The following is a 23456-nucleotide window of genomic DNA, read 5'->3' as shown; positions in this document are numbered from 1 at the left end:
GACTTCATGAGCCGAAGCCGGGGATTCTTAAATATCCCCGACGGGAAAAGTTCGGGAGCGCATCGGGGTCGTGGCTATCGATCTTCGCGGGCCATCTTCTCGCAGCCGTTGCCATTACCTCCGAATTACGAACCATCCCCGAGATAGACAAAGACTTACGTCGTCCATTCCAGTTTAAATTCCCGTCCCACTATTATATACATACATATATCACGCAATTTTGATAATAACAAACAAAGTAATAAAGAAATAAAATCAATCTCCTATTTATATGGAAATAATTCTCTTCGTTTCCTCTCTATCAAGATAGGATGTTCCTTTTGACGTGCCCGATCAGCGAGGTAATTGCCGCGCGGACGGGCGATGAGGCGGCGCGAGAATGAATCGAAGAACGTTGTGTGGGTAATTTATTTACAAGAGTAAAACATTATGTACAAGAATGCGCGCTTTCTCGCAAGAGAACCGTGTGAAAACAAGACAGTGAGAAGGGTGTGAGCGGGTGTGGGAAACACAGTTGTTTTTTTTTTATCTTTCATTTCGGGCTAGTCGTGGGTGTAAATCATACGAGCCGTAAAGTCGCGTGGTTTACATACATTTCTCTACTATTATCTGTACGTGTGTGTATTGTGTGTGTACGTGTGTCTTCCGTGTTTTTCTTTAAGTTTTCATTTAACACTTATGCCATAAGTAGAAAGTACCTCGCCGCTGGTGAGGTGAGTGGAGGGGTCGGTCCACCCGTTTTATTACATCGCTCTTCGGTTAAACTTGCTCGTTACACATTTATTTTACACTTAACACTTTCCTCACACTATGGTCGGGGAAAGGGCGTGGAATGTAGTCCTGTTTTATCTGCTCGCTATCCCTCTTCCTTCTAGCGACACACTCGCGTTCAATTGCGTCTCTCTGCGTCAACACTCACTGTGCTTTAATTCTTACATTTGCATCGCGCTAGACGTCACGGCGTAATTATCCGAAAAATTTCAGCGGAGAGAACTCGTGACTTCAACCCTTCTCGCACGAAGCGCTCTTAATTAGAGACCGTAAGAATTCCGGGGATCACCTGTCGCCGCTGAAATTTCTTTAATAATATTGACTTCTTCGCGCGTCATTCGTAGATATGATAAGAATTCTCGACTGGCTCCGTCATGGTCGTACAAATCATTGCTCAACGCGTGCCGTATTATTTCAACAATAAACCGTACCGATGCTAAATTACGAAGCATAAACTAATTTCTGAGCTAAATCAAACAAATTGCTGGCTAATCAAGTACTTGCGAACAGGAAATTTGTAACATTATTTTACTTCGCTTACCTATGGATATAGAGTGCAAAAGAAGCTTATCATGCGAAAAGAACTATGTTGGTTTTGCTTTCCTTTAGGATTATTACGATTGTTATAAATAAATTGGAATTAAATCTAGCAATATTGTATTGCATTTGGTATCATTTCGTTATCTTGATGGACGTGTTATATCGTAAAAAAAAAACAATTAAAAATATTAAATGTAAAAAATTTTAAAAATATGATATCGTTAAATTGTATTAGTTACCGAAACACGTCAATTAAATATATGTCGTCAATAAAAAAAAAAGAGAGAGAGACCTGCTTGTTATTTAAGAGAACGGTTGTTAAACACGATGTTGTAATTATTAATTTTGGACGCAAGTCGATGATGAAAACATTTGTGCTACACGCCAATTATCGGGGAACGTTTTTTTCTTTGTTTTCGAGCTGGAGATACTTTGGTTCGCCGGTTAGCATTACGCAGCTATTTAACATTTTTAACACGTGTACAGCTCAACTGTAAATACTGTTACAACAAATGTATGAAAAGTCCATTCTTTCTGGATTCATTCGTTTCGCGGCTGGTAAAAGTCGACTCACAGAAATTCGTCGTGGAATTCATGCTTCTAAGACACCGTGTAATACGACTGCCTCACACTCCGCTTTAACCCTTAGGCACAAAGCTTCCCTTTTATTACGTAAGAAGAGAGCTGTCTCTTAGAGATTATCTTTGTATTTCTCACCCCAGCGGCCAAACCCACAGTTAAGTTTAAGATAAACGGGATGAGGATTTTCGCGTTAGATTAAGAGAAACGAGATAACCGCTCAACAAGAGTATTTAAAGTGCGGCACGCAATTAAAGTGACATAACGATGCTCATGCTCTTTTAGATTAAAACTTTCCGTTTGAGATAAATAATTGAAATATATATAGTTGGAAAAAATAAATTATGATTCACAAGCGAGCACCTGTTTTTATCATCATTTCGTACGCAATTTTGACGATTTCAAAAAATTTATCCCGATAGAATAAAACGATAAACACAATGGAAAACAATAACGTCAATAACGTGAATGATATACTATCGCAGCGATTATCGTAAAATGTTATTCTTCAAAAATCAATTAAATCCGAAAAATATAAAAATCGCGAAAAAGTAGAGATTAATAAAAAGTCCTTATAAACGATTTCATTAACTATAAATCACATTTTAACCGCATCACCATAATCATTATATAAATATTTGATTTTTACCTATTGATTTTTCGGCCGCTACGATGAAACTAATTGAGATTTAATTCAGGACGGTCTGTGCGGAAGGGTTAACATTTAGGATGTGTGGACGATCATTTTGCGATACGTCCATCGATTTTACAAGTCCCGGGCGACCTTCGTGTACACGCACATTATCTCAGCTGGCCCAGAAGGAAAGCGAGCATCACCAGGACCGTCTTGGAGTTGGGCGAGCCGGCTGCCGTGTTTCCGTGCTGCATCGCGGCCGGATGCTCACCTGAAACAGAAATAAGAGCGCTCGTAGAATACTCCTCTTTTATTTTAAGATCTCAATGAAACACAGCGGAATGTAGATTGCACTGGAGATGCAGCAAACAAGGAGGGCACATAGAGACGTAGGAATTTAATTCTTCGCAGCTATAACAACAACCGCGAACAGCATGATTCATATCCTACGAAACGAATTATCATAAAAACGAGTCATCAGTAACAAAAATTGAAACCGGAAAATATTATAAATGGTAAAATTGCATAGCACATATTATTCGACTCAATCACTTTTTTGTGAATATTTATTTTACGGTTTTTAAATATTTTTTTTACATCGTTCGCCCGGGCTTTTGAAAAGTATATATTTTAGAATTTTTAAATATTTGGTATACGAGAGTTTTTAGATTTTTTATTAAATTCTGCTGTTAGAGACCATGATACCATTTGTTCATGACAAATTTAAAAATGTTTATTTTTATCTACTGCAGAATATTGTAATTGTAAATTTCACAGCGCTATAGTAAATTATACTATACGATTTTGATTTTTCAGCTCCCTACATTTGCATACATACTCCCTAAATTAAAAAAATGTATAAAATGTGTATATTTCGAGACTTTGTCGCGATATTAATTCACGACTCTACTTGTTTGTGACAAACTAAAAATGTTTTTAGCCGTTATCTACGTGAAACGTTGAACAATTGTAAATTTTTCAGTGCACTAGCAAATGGTGTCATAATGCGCCTCTAAGCCATTTGTATGGGCAGACATGGGATCTCCAGCCATAAATTGTTAAAGAATCCTCACTGCGGAACGGCACGGGTATTTCGAGGTGAAATAGTCTCAACTTTGACGTAATTCTATGTCGGCGTTGGGAGCCTCGGCGGATTTGCAGAATTGGGGTCAGTGTAATACAGCAACAGTACAGAGGGGAAATAGCAGCGTGTTTCTCGTGCGTCAGGGCATTCGCGCCCTCGATTGATTTCTTGGCGAAGTGTACTCGAATTGGAACGAGCGTCGCGAGGGCGGTTTATGCCGCCTTTCCTTTTTATTTGGACCGACGAACGGCAAACGTGAGTACTTTTTATTAGCCCTCGAGTAATGTCACTTTCGGGACAAAAGATTCAATCTTGAGTCTGACATATTCCGGAAGAGTAATCAAATACATGGATGAAAGTAGAAAATTGAAAAAAAAATCAAGAAAATTGATTTCAAATGTATTCAAAGTATCCCCGCCTGTCGTCGACCAAGCGATTTCCTAATTGTCACATAACTAACTTTATATCTTTATTTTGCATTTTCTTATTTTTGCAGTTTGAAATTGGACTCGGGACTCGCTCAATCTAAATCCAATTGTTTGACAAATTGCGCGAGTGGTCTGCGGTCGGTCGCAACGTTGCAGAAAAGTGCATAAATGATGCATTGCGCGAAAAATCAAATCAAGCGTTATTATAGTCTTCTTTCATTCCCGTCACCCTCCACCCACGCGATTACCGTTGATTAATATGCGTCGTGCGAATTCACGAGCTGTTACGTGCATTTTTGTATCCCGCAATCGCATCCTGCAGTATACGTTTCTATTAACCGCGTTCATTTGTCTCTCGCTGCACGATCGGATTCGTTATTTGGTTTTATGCGAACGTTTCAAATGGTGATTGTATTTGCATATATCCCATTCATAGCGTGCGTGCTGCTGAAGGTGGTTTGACATTGATAATCGAGCGATTATCTTGGGGACCGGTTTATCAAAACTTTATCAATATAATTTTTAATATTATTTTAAGCTGCAGCTGTTATTTGACAAAAATTCGCAGTAAAACGCATGAGTCGCATATAAAACTAATTTATAAAAATGCTTGGTTTCTCGAAGAAGAAATTAAATAATTAATAAATAAGTAAATGATCATAGAACATTATGGCGATATTATTAAATAAATAATAAATAAATTATATGAACATAGTTACATTGAGACAAAATTGATTGAAAAACTAAAATATTTAGTCCGATACGTTCAACTAAATATTGAGTTGGTTTAGTTAATTCTTGATTAAACAACTTGAATGATTGACATAAATGTAAACATATATTTTTTTTGTGCAACTAAATAAGTGTTGAATCAACTCAATGTTCAGTTTTGCAAACACATCAGACTAAATATTTTAGTTTTCCAACAAATTTTTTGTCTCAATGTACCTTTAGCATTATTTATAAAAACAACATTACTTTCCAATCTTCCTAATAGAATAATCTTCTATAGTGACGTTCCAAAAAGCTGCGAAACATTTTTGAGTGAGAAAAAAAATGCTATAATGCGTTAAAAGAATTTCAGGCTTTGTTGACAATAAAAATAAAGTGCAAAATTTTCAACTTGGTTTAATAATTTTCACATTTTCAATCCTCCTTGTATCGGCCGCCGAATGAGAATGCGTCGTGTCGTCGCGCAATGCATTACGCGACGAGAGCGACGAGGGACTCGACGGAAATGTTCCGCGAGCGACGTGGGACTGTGTAATTAACTGTGTAATTAATCGAGAATTGAAATTCAACGGAATTCGTCAGCGATTTCGCACCGCGATGGAATCATGGAGAAATATTAATACATTCGGGTAACGCGCACATGGCAAAGGCGAAATCGGCCCGCGAATCTCACAGCGTCGACGCGCGGCGGCGGCGGAGGATGAGACAAAGTATAATTAGCCGAATATGCGAGTTAAATGAATTTTGCATCGCCGTTTAACGCGCGCTCGAAAGCGGAGAAAGCGAATCGTGATTACAGAGCCACAGACAGATATATATATAGATGGTTGTACAAGATTGTCGAATCCAATGAATAATTCAGCATAAATTTCGATAAAAGGGCTCTCGGTCAAACCGAGTAAATTTTTGTTGGCCCAATACATCGCAAAGGATCGTTCTATCGCGAAAGTAGATATATTTTCCTCTTTAACGAGAAATAACGTTTAAAGATGAGACCATTTAATAAAAATCTCTCTTGTATTAAGTTTTCTTTTCGGCGTGCGTTAGGCCCTTTGAGGAACAGATCGCAGTTACGGTTCTCTCTCTCTCTCTCTCTCTCTCTCTCGATGGACGTCTGTACAGTTACATCCTCGTAAATGCGACGCACTTGGCACCGAAGGACGGGGCGATTTTGCGAAATTAATGTTCTTCTAACGGGCTGACGGGGCGCCGAGTCCCAGGCGAAAGAAATAAGTCGGCGGGTCGTACAAATCGCGGCCGCGGCGCGCATTCGCCTTACCTTCTTCCTGTTATGCATATCTGAATATTTATCTTTCCGGAGTAGCCGGCGCGCGCATTCATCGAGCATGGAGAAGAGATGAATTCATGCACTTCGCCCGAGATAATTGCACTTCGGCCGAGGTCCGCAGCTCATTTGCACTGCCGGAAGAAATACGCTTTTTTTCGACGATGAAAGACGGCACTTGGTTCGCTATTTGTATCAGTTTCCGTTCACCATCCGCCATTTCCGTCTATCGAAAGCAAGCTACCCGAGTCTCCTAAAATCATAACGCTTTGAAAAAAGCGACCCGAGCGTAATAAAGCAACACGATACGTAATACAGTTAATGAAAAAGTAAATAAATAATAGAAATTTTTGCTAATATTTTAAGTGTGGAAGAAATATACTTCCTTCTATATTCAATATTTTTTATATTCAAATGTCACTTTGCAGAAGTTTTACGTAAAAAATATATTAAAATTAGATATATGCATTTATATAAAATACAATAATAAAGAGTTAAAGTTTGCTGTTTGAAATTAAAAGATTTCTAATTGAAAGAAATGGCGCAATCTCAGTTTATATTCAAGATTGCGTAAGGATTCTTTCAGAACTCCCAAATAGATTAGATAAACAGATAAGTTTGCATTCCCTGTACTAAGATCTGTTCATAAAGATTAGAATTGTCCGCGATACCGCGAATATGCTTCTAAAGGCGATCTTATTCCCGATGAAATTGCCAGACGGATTCACGAAGAGAATGGATTTTCTTTTTGTCGTGTCCTATAGTTTCAAACGGCTTTCAAAAATTGAATTGCATAGTGCTTCCCTTTGTTCTTATAATAGAATCAAGAAAAGTATTTTCACATTGTTGATCAGAGTAAAAAATTCATATATCCTATATGCGTTAATAATAAAAGAAATCACGTAAAATCTTTTGAGACGATCCTCTAAATGCATTCTAATAAATTTATAATAATTAGACACTTGCGCTAATAAAAGAATGCAATTACAATATCTTATGGAAGTGATCGTGTTATAAAGAAAAGATATATAAATTGAAACTATTTTATTTATACTTCAAATTATTTAATTGCAGAGCAAATATAAGACTTTGAATATAATTTTTTTTAATATACAACATCGTTGAATAAAGCATTTGGTCGACAACGGTAGAAACTACTTCAACTCGCGCTTAATGCCGTATTCTGATTGTCCAAAGACGGTACATTACGCTTTGCATTCCGGAAACGACGTTGCAACTTAATGATGACAGTCAGCTTCCGTAAGAATCTTAATAATGACAATATTTCTCCTTGAAGTTGCTTTAAAATACTGGTGGATATTATATTATATATTTCCCTCTTCGCTATTGTGGAAAAAAATGTTATATAAAATTATGCGCTCGTATTAATAGAGTTCAACAAACTGCTTTGTTATTTTTCGCAATAACGGTAGCATATTAACACTTTATGTAATGAAAAAAATTGTCTGCGCTACTAAATGTAAATTGTTAAAATATAATTAAACTGTAGGCAAATGTCAACACATTTAATAATTTATTTTTCAAGAATATTTTAAGAAATAGAACGTACATATCATCTTTGTATTGCTGCATTTTTAATTATAAGTTATGTAGTGATCTATAATATATGTATAGTGATCATTTGTAAAGATTTGTGAGACCGAGTTGCAACATTTGTATCTCTCTCTTTTATGAATTATAATTTTGTGCTTGTATGTATAGAAAACGAAAGAAAATTTCTAATGCACAATTTTTGGATTGCAATATTTAAAATTTTAATTTGTACTATCTTATTTATACGTTATATTCTTCCAATAATTATCGAGTTTGATCTAGAGTTGTCTAGACTTTAGATCTCTTTTGTTTGTATAGGAGCTTAAAAGATTCAAAATTTTAAATTCTAAAAAAAAATTTATTATAAAATTCTGGGAAAAATAATTTCAAAAATTAAAATTACGTTTTTTTTCTCAAATTTCCGCCAATTTCTTGCCAATTATTATCCCACCGTTCGATTGCGGTGTAATTGAATGACATTTCGTGGTCGACCGTGAAATCGAATGAACCGACCGGCGCTTCTGAATCTCTGAAGCCGCCGATTTCTGATTCGTCGAGGGATCGTTGCAAATGGTGAGATAACCGCGGAAGGGTAATGCGGTGTCGAAATTGGTTGTACCGAGGCGGTTTGGCCGCGCCACGGAAAATTACGGTGGTAACGGCACCCAGGCGGTTGCTGCTGAAACAACCGGAAAGATCCCCGAACTGTCGAAACACCGCGAAATTTCCACCGTTTGGCCCTCCCCCCGCCGCCTCCGCCGCCCGAAAACCCCTGTAATCTTTCGCGCACGGAGCGCCGCGTAATTAACGCGCGCGGCTCGATCGACCGAAAAATTTCCGGGGTTGTGTCGGGTACTGGCATGATTGCAATTCAGGACGCGTAGGGAGCACCGCCATTGCGAGCATCGACCGTGCCCCTTTTAGTTACATTATTCACACGTGTCTTTTTTTTTCTTCTCTCTTTCGTTTTAAAAAACGACGGTATTGACGATAAGACGTGTCGGGGCAAACAAGATTTTCTACAAGGATAGTCTAAGCTTTAATACATATTATAAAAATTGCTCTGTTAGACCTACATATATGTACATGGTTCTTTAATATGTATGAGTCTTCATTTTTTTATAAATGCTATTTTCGATACAAGGTGACTCTTAAAAAAATTATAAAATTGTTGCTGCTTCGTAAACGTCCGTATCAATGTGTTCTCACTTGAAAATTTAAGAAATATTTTCAAGACTTATCGAAAGATGAATTACAAAGGGATTAAAATATCTTGAAATATAATGCATATTGAAGTGAAAAGACGTCGCGATTATTAGGTTTTAACAGAGCTTTGCAGCACGTTAAAGTGAACTTGGAAGGGCATAAATAAAACGGAATAAAAATCGAAAAAAACTTCTTGCGACCTTATTTCTTTTATCTCCTTAACGACACTCTTTCTTTTTACCTTTCTAACGGGAATTAGATTTTTAATTCTGAGAAGTACCGTAAGGGAAAACGGAATGCTTTGTCCGCGAACAGAAACGGAAAACCGTGAGAAACTTTACGATTCCGGTAATTTCTTCTCGTCTGCGCGCTCCGAGAAAAACGTAAAGCCCCATTCGCATTTTTTTTTTCTACACGCATTTCCGGAGGGAGAACGGCCTAATTCTTCACGGCACGCGTTATTACCTGGCTCGAGAGGTTACCGGGCGCGCTCGTAAAAGATGCATGATCGCGACTGCAGGAGCGAGAAGGAATAAGGGTGGAATAAACGCGACTTGCGGTAACAAAGAGTTTAAAGGAATCTCGAAGGAAATCATCCTGCGTTGTCGCGACAGTCGGATCTGTATTTGAATGTACGCCTTTACATTTTTCATGATTCGCCGGACGAAGATACCTTTGCGTCGACGATGAATAGGACATTGCCACAAGAATGTTGAAAATTATGCGCGGAGAATATAATGGAACGTATATCTACCGGTATATCTATCCTCCGGTAGAAGAATAGAAAAACTTTTTGTATTTTTGCCGTTGAAATGGTGACATTGACAGAGATATTGATTAACGTAAGCAGCAAATGATAACGGAATGGCACGGAAATGTTATACGGGCGCGCTCGGTTAATCTCGCTCAGCGTGTTCTCACATAAATTTCGCCCGGGAAAGAAATTCGTTAGGAAAATGATACATTTTCGTGTAATCGCTAATAAATTGCAGTAAACTGGGGCGACGCGGGATAAACGAGATGTTTAAGGAGAACTCTGAGATATCCCATTGCGAAAGTTACGACTGCATGGCCAAAACGGCAACTAGACACTTAAGCAACTCGGCGTAGCGCCTGAAACTAGGTTACATGACTTACATCCGTCATAGGAGTTTGCGCTAGCGTTGCGAGCACGCGGCAGCGGCAGCGGCAGCGGCATTGACAGACAGTAGTGCAGTCCTTAAATGCATCAGTCCGTCAGCCGCTATGCTGAATCGCTCACCGGCGAGCCCATTCCTTCGACGGCGACGCGGCGACGCCTACTCGGGCGGACAATATTCGCAGCTAGACGCGATCAAATATTGTGCGACCGATGCGCGAAATGCGTTTCGCGTTTAGTCGCGACGCTGCGTGCGACGCATTTCTCGCAAATATTGGTCGAACGTGCGCATTGCATTCGCGCGTTTCTCCCAATGCCCGCGAGCAAACAGTCCGCGCTTTATGAAAATCAGTTAATTCGAAAAAATAAACAAACTCGATTGAGAGCGGAAAGAGAACGCTTGTATGTGCGAGCCTCCTGCAACTCGATATGGCGAATTTGGTCTGGTTTAGTTTATGGAACGCTCAGATTTTTTCTCGTAGTATTCGTTTCAGGCAAGGAAATATTTTTTCAGCTTCAAACTTTAAAAACTGTATTTTGAGAAAATTATCAATTCGATGGAACACAAATCTCGATAGCGAGCGACACTGGAAAATGTCTGGAAGGTGAAACATCATTTAATCTTAGTATAAAAAAAAAGAAAAACTTCTTTTACGTAGCTTGAGGCGCTCTCTCTCTCTCTCTCTCTCTCTCTCTCTCTCTCTCTACATTCAAATCTGCTGCCAAAAAATTCCATCACATTGATAGCACTATTTGATTGTTGTGACAATAGAATGTATCATCACTTACTTACAACGATCGCGTAGAACTGTAGTATGACATAAAAATGTTGAGAAGATTATGTAAGACAAATCTAAACTATTTCTTCTAGAGATGTAGTACTTTGTGAGTAACGCATTATTGGAAAAAAAGAGCTGTGTGGAAAATTGCTGAAATTAGTTACAGTACCTTTTTTATGTAAAAAATATATATCAAACGTTCAACACTTCTCATTTGTTTCCTAATTTTAATGAAATTACACTATATATTGGAAAAAGTCTTTTTTATATTTCCAAAAACAGGACCCGATGGAAATATTTCCATGGCAGAATAATCGGCTTCAGCGTAAAAAATTAATCTACACTGAAAAGAGTTTGTTAATAATAATCAAGTCCGATGATAATTATACTGTTAAAAATTATAATTAAAAATGTCATGAAATTCAATCTTTTTAAAGTTACACAAGCACATTAAATTTAATGTAACTATTACTGAAAAGTATGCGCATGAAATTTTGTATAATTTTGATAACATCAAATTTTTTTAATGTACCTGCTTGAAATTTGCTTCCATTATATTACATCAAATTTAGCTACCTATTTTTAACAGTACTAATTTTTGGTGAAATAATCTCAATTAAATGTTCGGTTAATATTACTATATAATTAGTAATATTTAGTAACTGTTTATAATCGTTTAGTGTCTGATTGAGTATTAAATGTTTGGTTACTACTAATTGGTTAATATAATTACTAATATTTGATTATATTAATCAAATCATTCAATTAAAATTATCTCACCAAATGATTATTATCACCAATACTTGATTATTATTACAAAGCTCTGTTTTTTAGTATAACAGTCTTTATATGCTTTTGCACAAAACCTTGAAAACTAATAGTGCAATTGGATAATAAACTTTCCGCAGTGCTTTCCGTAATGTCCATTGTCAAGTAATCAGTGCAGTAATAATTGCGTTGGAAACAATGTTATTTGCCATAATCGGCGTTCTCAGAGGGAGCTGCTGCAACCGTAATATTTCGCGTTGTCGTGTAATAAATCATTTCGCCGATTATATTTTGTTTCGCCGAATGTAACGCGGAGTGGAATTTTATTTCCCGTCGATGATCGATTTGCACGCCGCCCGGCGCGGTCGCGCGATTTATCGCTGACAATAATTACACCGCAGAATTACGGCGTATTACGCCCGAGTGCAGTAAACGAAACGACGCGGGCGTCGAAAACGCATCGGGTTCATCTGCGGAAAACTCGTGCGGCACAGCGCGTGATAAGGGAAACGTGAATTAAACGCGTGATACGACAATCGCTGCTTAAGCGGGGCTTGGCACAATTACTTTAGATAATTGTGTATCTCGGGCGGCGTAACGAGTCGTTTAGATACCGCTGGATCGTCGCTGGACGAAGAGAAGAATGATAAATTTTCACGATAATGTTGGTGCACACGCGAGTAAAGGCCTGCGACAGTGCGAAAAGCGAGTAGTACGATATATCTCGTACTTTCGCTAAGAATGCTGTTTAAACATTTTTTTTTTTTTTTTTTATTAAAGACTGAGATACTGAAGAATCAAAATTTTATTTTTACAATAAGGTTTAATTAATAAAATTTCAAATTCAATTTTAATCTTTTATTTAATTTTATTTATACAAACCGAGAGAGATCTGATACAAAAAATTAATATTACTGTAATATTAAAGACAATTGCATTTATGTTAATAATGATATAAAATTAAAATTAATTTCGCTTCCATCCCCGACGTTCTATTTTATTTGAAAATCTGTTCATTATTGAATTGAAAATGTTTAGTCAACACTGATTTTGAGCTTAATCGGAAACCAGCTCTGTTAATTTCGCTTTTAATTTTGGGGGAAACCGCGTGACTCCGCAACATGTTACATCAATGTTGTCGTTAATTTAATTTTATGTAACAAGCGGCGTGTAAAGCGGTTTTAAACGATCAATTGGTCACAGAATGCTTCAGTTGCATCAATTCAACGCGCGAAACTGTTTTCGAAACATCACAAGCTCTTCAAAGTGAACCCATGTTCTCTCTCTCTCTTTTTTTTTAAACGCTAAAAGCGAGATTCTTGCGAAAGAATCCGACGCTTTGTACGAATCGACGGCTACATCGGGTTCCTTTTACCGCATTTACACACGGTGCGGGGGGGATCTTTATCTATGATTAATGGAAACTGCTGAAATAAATATCGGAAAAGCAATCAGGTGCGCCGATCCCCTCCTCCGCTTCATCTCGAAAATGGAATAAATAGGAGACGATTTTCCCCCGCCGAATTGCTCGTACAGGATATATCGGTTCTCGATCGAATTATGGTTTTGGTACCGAATCGAGAGCAGAGTGCGAGGCCTATTCGAGAGGGGAAAGGAAGGGGGAAAAACGGACGGTAATAGACTATGCTAATGACCAACTAGACGAGCACTTCTCCGATTCATCTCGAGCCGCGAACGTGATCGTGGTTTGGCAGTTTGCCGCTGTGCAAGTGCACTTGACCCCATTCAAGAACCGCGATCGTCGCGACGTCGGTACGAAAAAAAGGGGGCTGGACAGAAAATCGATCGTCAGGGAGCTTCTTCGTCCCACTCACCGCTCGCTCGGCTTTTAATGGATTCGCCGGAATGGAGAGAATATCGACAGGAATTAGCCTCTCCACTTCGGCGTCACGGTGAATGCTTGATATTGTGGAATTAACCTGCTAGCTTAGAGCAGTTCGCTTTTCGAAGCCGAGAGACCCGAGATTAAATCTTAGAAGACTTCCATTCCGGAAAATAATAATTAAAGTTGTCGCGGAGCGCAAAACAATAATAATGTAATTGAATTACAGTTAATTGAAACATGAGATCTTACAAACATCAAAATTGCAGTTTTAATTTTTGAATCGAGACGAGGAAGAAAGTTCTAATTATGTTATTTCTTAACGCGATATAGATATAAATATAATTATATGTATGAGTCTAATTTATTTAATATATCAAAAAATATGTCTATAAATTAATACTTTTAATAATACTAATATTTTATTATTTTGTTTTATTATATGTAATTAATTTATCATTTATAATTATTCTCTTTTTAGTATCTAATACGTTTAAAGATAATAAAGACGAGTTGCTTTATTAGCTAAAATCCTTGTAGGTTAAATAAACTTTCGACTACACTAAATCATAAGTCTTGGTCTTAGGGCTTTTGAAGTTAATAGCTTCTAGAGAGAGAGATTTCATCTTGCCGGAGAATCAATAGAAAATAGTGCTGAGCGGAATATTATACGGGAGAATTTAATTCTGCAATATTGACAAGTCGGGGAAGAGTAAATATTTGCAATGCCTGGAGTACCTGGATGAATTATTTTGATGTGAACTCAACCAAATGAATTAAATGTGACAAATTAGTTACAACGTGTATCCGTAGAGAGAATTGATGAAAAGAAAATATTGTATGCACCAAATATAATATACAGGTATTCGTGTTAATTTCACGAAAATTCAGAGAGAATTAATTATTCATGGTACATGTATTTGCATGAGTTATGAGCACCATGTATAATTGATAAACATTATAATGAAAGAAACTTTGTGTACTTGCACGACGTGATTTAACGATTTCGACATTTATCACTTTAAATTCAGGCTTGTGCAGAGTTTCAGGCGATTCAGATTTATATCTTTAATTCTGATTAGAATAATGACAATCTTAATTTTTCTAGCTGCATTCAAGATCACCGCGTGAATTTTCGCGGTAAAAACTAGAGAAACGAAAGTACAAAACTGAAAGTACGTTAGATTTTTGTATCGTCATAATTTTGATTGCATAGAATAATAATCTCAACTGTCAAAAACTTCTAATTGTGCATTTGAAATCATTGTGTAATTTCAAGTACATAAAGTTAAATTAGAGAAACGGAAGAGAGAATAATACCAGGAGTACGCATTACTTTAGATTCTAATATACATTCGTGAGAAATGTGAGATAAACGTTACAATTACGCACGTGGCGTTGTAAAATCCTATTAAAGATCGTGACGTCTATTTTCCCCATTTGCAACGATAACCCTCTATTGCAACGATATCTCGTTTATTTCATGATGGGCCGCGTTCTCATGTCGCTTCTATATCGTGGTTAGTACAGGTAAAACATAATTCAATCTATCGCAACGTCCCAGTTACGGTGCATATGGCATTTCCAGCATTTCGCTTTTCCGCAGCCATTTTCTCTTTATTTCTGACTGATGACGGTCACAGGAGATAAAGATAGAAATGTCGATAACATTTGCCTATTTCGTTGTAGATATTTTTCACGATGCTCCAAACATATCTAAAATTTTCAGTCCGTTTGTTCTCGATAAATGTAAAATTAATTGCGTCAATGTATTAATTTTTGATATTAGTTCTGATTATAAAAAGTCTAAAAATCTATTTAATGTCGTGTAAACGTTAAATTTAGTTACTTCAATTTTTATTATTTATATCTTTCGATTGTTTTCTCCTTAAAAATTATTTACTGTTCAATTTTAAAACAATCCCACGTTTCCAGGTTGGATTTCGATCGAAATTTTAAAATATATGCGAAATCGTGCAACAAAGATAATGAAACTCGAGTATGTTGCATTAATAAGTAATGTTATAATAAAGCAATTTTTCATTTATTTTTTATCTTCATGTATGATAAAATGATGCGGTATGTCTGCTATTCGTGCGTAAATTAAAATGCGCCAGCGCAACGCGATTACGCTGTGCATTTCATTAAAATTAAAAAACGCAATCTCTTGTTTCCGTCACGTACACCTTCGTAAATCTGAATATGATTGAATATAAATCATTATATCACTGACACGCGACGCTATATTGCGTAATATACGAAACATCCAAAAGTGTTATAAATCTTGGTATTAGAACGCTGTAGAACGTAGCGTTTGCCATAAAAAAAAACAAGAATCAAAATCAAAAACATTTGAATCCGTGAGAAAAATTGCGGAATACATTTTCTTGTTTCTTAAAGAAAGAAATTTTTATTACATTGGTTTCGAGAATTGAAGTATTCGGTGAAAATTGGATATCGGTTATTTTGTTGGCCGACATTCTTATACGCTAGCAATTTAGATCGGCTCAGCATTTTTACAAGTGTCATAAATGAAAAATCCATAAATGTCATAAATTGTCGACGACCGATCTCGCTGCGATTTTATAATATGTAACCCGCTCGCTCGTATTTATGAGACTACATTTATGCTGCCGCACTTGGTATTTCCGCGGGTTAATTCGGTCATAAATATACGTAGACGCTTCTACAGCGATAATCGGTATCCCTTACGTATGTGTGCTTGCTAGATATGTTGCACATGTGCCGAGCGCATGTGCACAGGATTCCAGTGCCAATGAACGTGAATGGCAAACTGAAATTGCGCCCTACAGCGTACAAATATAAATTGCGTATAAAATAAAAGTAAAAATTTTTATTTTTGCGGAGGTTTGTATTTTTCGGTTTCTATAATTATGTTGTTATTGCAAATTTTTCAAGAAAAATAAAACAGGATACAACTCACAAAAATATAACTTAAAAAAAATATACACAAACACATGAATTTTTGATAAAAATTTAAATAATAAAAAGTGTAAAAAAATGATTTCGTTAAATTTAAAACAATTCATACTATATCAATTTCATGTTATTCTTTAAAAATTATATAGGGGAAAAAATTGTTGTTATAGTCATTCAAAATATTATTAAAAAAAAATAAATAATGTATTATTTTTAAAACTTTCTTTATGTATTTAAAGTTTTATTAGAATAAAAATGACAAGAGAAGAGGAAGGTGTTGAATATAATCATAAGAATTCCTGGACTCTCAAAGCTATGCGTGTAATGCTCGTAATGGTGCGTTACCGAGCTTACATGGCAAACATAAATGGTAAGCATGGGATTACGATATATAGGTCCGTATTTACGCTGATATTAACACTAGCGCCCATTCATCCCAATAAGCGCCGTTAATGCACTTTGAGACTTGCGAAAATCTGTGCTGCATAATGGATGGATACGTCGACTCGCACGTTATAACGTTTGTGCGTCAAATAACCCGGTGATTTAATCGTGAATTTGCATTCCCCTGCTCAATAGACATTTTGCAATTGTTGATTTATGATAATAACAACTAACGCTAATAACACGATTCGTATAAGTAACCTAATTCTCATAAGAGGAGACCGAACATTTGACATCATAGATTTTGCCAAATTTCAAATATATTGTAGAAATCTCTCACACCATTTCACAGTATAACAACCGTTGCCACTGCCCAATAGTTTACAAGAAATTATTGTTTAAAGTTTATCGTGTGCCTATTATACCGAGCCGATATTGGTCATTACCGTACATTAAATATAGGCTGCATTCCAAAATTCACCGTTAGTACTGAAAATCTATAGTTTATGTTACGTATACTATATATATATTTTCAGTACTGGCAGTAAATTTCAGAGCCGAGCGTGTACAATGTTAGAATCGATTATCAGAAGAAATTTATTTATTTATTTATTTTTACGTACGATGTTAAAGGTTTCCAATTCAGATCCTGTTGTGTATTATTATTTTTTTAATATACAATCAAATCAAATCAATAAAAGAAAATTATTTGACAAAAAAAAACATTATTTCCTAAACAGTAATACGTCATATTGGATTGACAAAATTAAATATATGTCTTTTATTTTTATCTACATTTTAACACATTCAAAGCTTATTAAAATCAAAGAACACTTTGTTGTGTTCCTTTGTAAATTATTTTATATTATTTTGCAAAGATATTTTTTTCTTTTTCTCTTTTCAAGTGCTTTTGATTATTATATTGTAGATTAAAGCATGAGATCGATAATTGCATAGCTCTTTAATCCGGCACTAATTTCAAGAACGATAATCTTCATGAGGAATCTTGCAGTATTGGCGAGAGGATTTTCGTTCCGCGGCAGTAAGATCGCGGAAATTAAGTCGCTCGGAGAATTATGCAAATTGCGGATCATCGGCAAAGTATGCCGATGTGATATTATCGTTTCACGTTCGAACAAGCCAGCTACCGTTGGCCAATCTGCGATATTTGAAATTGAAATAGAACGTTTCGCCTTTAATCGATGAGACTGGAACGGCCCACTAGCCTTTCTCGCTGCCGCTCGTCTGTTAATGTTGGATGATCGAAAACGAATCAATCCGCATTTGGGAGTTTATTGGCATCTTTCAAATCCCTCTGTGTCATCCATAGTTACGGCCAACAGAGAGTCTAGGAAATTTAAAAGTCTTCTCTTTCGCTATTGTCGTTATTAAACCTTTTTTTTTCATTGGCATTCTTGCTATTTCTTTGCTGTTTGAAATTACTTAAAAAAAAAAAAAAAAAAAAACCCGGCGTTTTGCAGATTTCTTCCGAGTACCTTTTAAGAACTTAAAACGTAAATTTCACGATACAAGCGTTTAATGCGTTACTCCCCATTTTGGACTTGCTTTATGTTGCGCACTAGTAAAATCAAGCTGAACTTTATTTGTATTTACTCTCGACTGTTGCCAGCAGCTGATGGTTAGCGACGAAATGGCGGAAGTGTGCTCCTCACAGAGGTGCTTCTAAGTAATTACTAAAACATTACGTGCCAACCGCAGTTGTTATATCGTTGGCTTTGTTCTGTGCAAACGAACACAATTGCGGTCTCGCGCCTTCGGATATGTTTGTAATATTTATATTATTCACACGATTTTGCAATATTTTTCGGATATTTTTCATAACTATCGTATAATTATTAAAAAAACACGTAAAAAAGGATTTGTTAGTGACACATCCTGCTTCACTTTTATAATATTTATACTATCCACTATGGTTTTGTAATATTTCGTACGCGAGATATCTTTTATATTGTAACTATTGTATAATAATTAAAAAGCAGTAAGGAAGTGTTAGAGAATTGTGACGGGACAAATATTTTGTTTTCCTTAGAACAGAAACTTTTGTGTTCTTTTGTGTCATTTTAGAGCGCAAAGATTTTTTATTCGATACGGGAGATGTTAAAAACTTTTGGTTATAACGCACGATACTATAAATTAATTAATAATCATTTATCTTCCATTCTGGATACTTGTAAAAATAAAATCATATTGTTCTTCTACGGCTACGTCTTCAACCTGAAAAATAAAATCCTATTGTTCTTCTACGGCTTCAATCTTCGACATCATGCACCTTCTTGTTGCACGTCCGAAGATGACTTTCGAATGCACTGTATTCGCTCAACAGAGGAATAATAACGTCGATTTTATTCGCGTTTTGCGGTACTATTTTGCGAAATTTCACGACTTGTTTTATTACTCGATAACCGACTTCGGGTTCGAGACGTGTGTAAATGTCGACGGTGTATGCGCGGTGTACGTGCGGCCGCTGTTAAAACGTTCCATAAATCAAGACGATCTTGACTCGCTGCAAGTATTCCATAAATCAAAAAGGATCTTGGCTTGGTCGCGAGTAACAGCGAGCGCGGTGGTGGCACGTATTCTTGTTGCGTATCAGTGCTCGCGCTCTATTTTGTTTAGCGGCTATGTCCCGCGCTAGTAAAACTCTATGGGAAATCGATAACTCGTCCGAAATTTCTTCGGCGCCGAAGTCGCGCTAGACAGCTTTCGAACGAATGCTCGATCGACGATGCTTATTGAGACAGATGAAGGGACTATGCAAGATCAAGATGAAATCGGTACATTAAGAAAAAAACTGATGCAATCTATAATAGTTAGAGTATCTTTGTTTTCAAATAAGTTACGGTGAGTCTATATGAAATATTCCTTTTATTTTCTCTACTTTATGTTTGTTTGACGTAGTGAAAATATTTTCGAGCATTACACTTTTCTGCATTCGCAGATAAAATATTTAATCTTGATAAAAATGAAACAAGGCCAAAAGCAGATTTTTAATCGTATTAAAATATACTTTGAAAAAAGAATAAAAGGGAAAATAAAATAATATTAAATATTAATTATTCTCCCTAATTAAGTGTTTGTAGATACAAGTTTATTTTTATTTTATATAAATATATATGGAATGCATAAATATTTTATTCCAGTCTTTATCATCTATAAAAATATAACGGATGGAATTTATTGTTAGATAAAAGTGTTATATACTAAAAATATTATTACTTGGTTATAATTCCATTTTTTTTCTTTTTTCTTTTTATTTTCTAATATACACGCAACAAACTAAAAAATTTAATTAACTGTAATGCACTTGATATTAAAATTGGCCAAAAATAATGTTATTAATGTAGCATAGCCTCATGTGGTATTTTTAATTTTCTAAAAATCTTATCGGTATAGAAAGTATAGCATGTATAGAAGATCGTGCTTAGCAAAAAATGTAAAAGATGATAATATCTTTACCAGATTTAGAGACGTAATATCTCTTTCGCGAAAATCACTCTATCATCGTTTATCACTTTTTACCAAGCTCACGCGAAAATAAGTAATAGCTCTGGCTCTGTGATATATTTTCTATCATTTTTATTATTCATTCTTGCAAGATCGTCGTATAAATTTTAAGCGACTGATATATTTTGCAATTAATAGATCTTCTATCGTATAATGAGACGTCCGAATATGTCAATAAACAATGCGCCATTATAATAATTTTTATTTTATTATTCGAGTGCATCTTTGTATGTATAATAAATAATTACGCATAATCTAGAATTAATACAAATATTATTCTTTATCTGTTTTAAGACAAAGCACCCAAGTTTCATAGATCCCTTAACCTTTAAACTTGTAAAATATTTGATTCATCGATGCAAAACGTAACAGCGAAATTGGAATATAAATTATGTTTATCTATCATACATAAATATATTCAAACTGTAATATGCGTAAATAATGAAATATAATTAATACTTTAGTAAATAATATTGCACGTATAAAATAATTATTAGCAGTTATTTAATTCGTATGTGATAAATAATAAATTATTCATTCTGCGGTTGACTCTGTAATTGCGTTGGCCGATGCTTCTCATATTTCCTTCTCCTTTTCCTCCTCTCAGACTCCTTTGTTCTAACAAATCATATTCATTTGTGAAAAATTCCTTTTTAATTATGATTAACCGGAATGACAATCGCGCGATACTTTAAAAGATACTCTCGATTATTTGTCATTGAACGGTTGATATATTGTATCGCTTTCGATTTATGTTATTTGATTAAACCAACAATTTGAATATATTATTCTATACAAATATACAAATTTTCAATCAAAAAATGGCAGAGACAAACGAATAAATAGTCTGTTTAGAGCAAAGTATCAGTTTCAAGATTCAATGCTAAAATCGCCTCGATACGTTCACGGGTCATTAAGCGTTGAAGTTAATTAATCGCGCGGGTTAATAATAGCGTTTAGAATCTTACGGTACTTGTTGCGATCGTATTTCGAGAGTTAATGCGCCGACATATAAAGCTACGTGTCTGCTCGTGTCACGGTACGCAAATGACAGAGTGATGACCTAGTGCGCGTACCAGCACGCAGTACGCTAAAGAAACACCAACAACGTAGTTGTGTAACGTTTTACGCGGATTTGTTGGCACTACGAAGCACACAGTATACAATAAAATAAATATTTCTTTCTTTGTGTTTCAAATTGATCGTGATAACACGACTATTTGCGCACACTGAAATCGTACATTGATTTGAAGAATAAAATTTGATTGAGAAAGGATCCATGTACATTAATTTATTATTATTACTTTTTGTGAAACTTTTATATTTTGGAAGAAATAAAATTATGAGATTTTAATAAATCAAAAATTTTTTTCCTTGTGATTTTAATAAATGAAGAAAATAGAATTAAATCGCTACCAAAAAATGAGGAGACTCATTCTGCCGTTTCCTTGATTTATTAAAATCACGCAATTTTGCTCCTCTCGAGATGCAAAAATTTGAAAGAGTAAAATGATAATAACGAAAATTATGTAATTTTCACTTTCCAATTACAAGACGAATCTTAAAATTTAAATTTAGTATTAATTTAATATAATTTAATCATTTCTTTAGAGTGGAGAAAGAGGAGAGAGAGAGAGAGAGAGAGAGAGAGAGGAGGGTGAAGGAGGAGCAAGCAATCACCTTAATTTTCATATAAATGAGAATTAAATAAACCTTAAAATGACATTTAAAATTTACTATTGCATATTTTTTAATAACATTTAAAACTTACTATTGCAATTACAACTTGTCAATATCAGTCGGCTGTTATGTGATACGCACCAAAAGACAAGATCAACTGAACAGTAAAAGTCAATATCATTTCACGTGTAAAAATCAATAAGAGATGACAGATCGGTACATATGAAATTAAACACGCCGAGTAATTTCATTTATATTAAGAGAGATAGCCTCGCAGCTTTAAATTTTTCAAAAAGAGTCTTGAAAAACATTGACTTCAAATTCACCAAAATATCCGCCATAAAGTATTTTTTTCGTAACGAGTCACTCTGTAATCAGCTTAACTAAGAATTTTCAATGCCGTCTGGATAAGAACGGATCTGCAATTCGGTTGAGAGAGTTTCCGATCCATTTTTTTCACACGATGGTTTTTAGAGAGCGATCGTGCACGAGCGAGCGCTGACGCGCGAACAGCGAATGCTCCTGGGAAATCGGCAAGATATCGAAAGTAAACAAGCTACTATTGAACGGGAGAAATTAGCGAACTTGCGCGAGATTTAAATGAAGCATCTGCGAAGAAAATGAAAAGACACGAACTTTCTTCCCCGCTATCCCCATCGATTTCTTTCCGCCGGAAAGATTCTTCTTTTTTCTTTTTTTAGGAAAGCGGAGAAATAAATCTTAAAACTTTCTTAATGGAAAAGTGAAAAAAGATTAGAAAGGTCGTGATAACGTTAAAGAGATCCAGGTACGCACAAGGCGCTCACTGCGGTCCGGGAAGCTTATTCTCTGCGTAGTTTACGAAACTTTTTTTAAAGTTTGGTAGGTGCAAAATGTCTGTTTCTATTTATTTTCTTTCTCGAAAGAAAGATGCATAATGATCTGTAGAATAAATGTAAATAACGTATATTTTCACCGTGTCTCTAAATAATTAATAATCTATTTTTTAAATAAAAAAATATAGATAAATGATATAAAAGAACCTGATTATTTTAACTAATGTTATTTCAAAGATAGTGAAGATTGAATTAATCAAGGCGAAAAAAGGACAGATAAATGGTATTTATGGCAATTTTTTTTTCTTTGCGTTTCTTACTCTCATTTTAGTATTTTCATGAAACAAAAGTGCGAAGACAAATGAGATAATAATTATTTTTAAATAAAATAATTAATCTAAAATAAATTATTCAATGAACAAATAATCAATAAAATAAATGAATAAAAATGGCGCAATCGTATCGAATCAATAGCCTAATGCACTTTAACGATGGAGGTGTCACGATCGAGCTTTACAAAATAGAGATATTAGATTATATATCGAAGAAGCAGAGCCGAACGTAATTTCGTTTCTAATCTATGGGACACGGCACAAAGGGTGCAACGATTTCGTCGTCATTTCTTTTCCTTTCGTAGGAAACGAACACCTGGAAGCGACTACGTGGGCGAATTCCCGCGGGGGATGAACAGTGGGATATCGAAATCAAATCAGCGCCGAGTAGACAAGACGCGAGGCGAGGCGAGCACGTAGGGAGCGGTGCCTTGAAGAG

The 23456-nt window shown here is 35.5% G+C and overlaps 1 protein-coding gene across 1 annotated transcript in view; it reads right to left on the bottom strand.

The window, feature by feature from the left end:
- Positions 1–390: 390 nt before the first annotated feature.
- The window catches only part of LOC105194584 (zwei Ig domain protein zig-8), a 326168-nt gene continuing 303102 nt past the window's right edge, over positions 391–23456 (bottom strand). The window contains exon 6 of the mRNA XM_026135651.2: positions 391–2795. Coding sequence (XP_025991436.1) covers positions 2692–2795 — 104 coding nt within the window. The 3' untranslated portion in view covers positions 391–2691. The remainder of the gene's footprint in view (positions 2796–23456) is intronic.

This window comes from Solenopsis invicta, chromosome 2 (assembly GCF_016802725.1).
Source record: "Solenopsis invicta isolate M01_SB chromosome 2, UNIL_Sinv_3.0, whole genome shotgun sequence".
Lineage (NCBI taxonomy): Eukaryota > Metazoa > Arthropoda > Insecta > Hymenoptera > Formicidae > Solenopsis > Solenopsis invicta.
The sequence above is the reverse complement of the archived record's forward strand: the minus strand, read 5'-3'. Positions and strand labels throughout refer to the sequence as shown.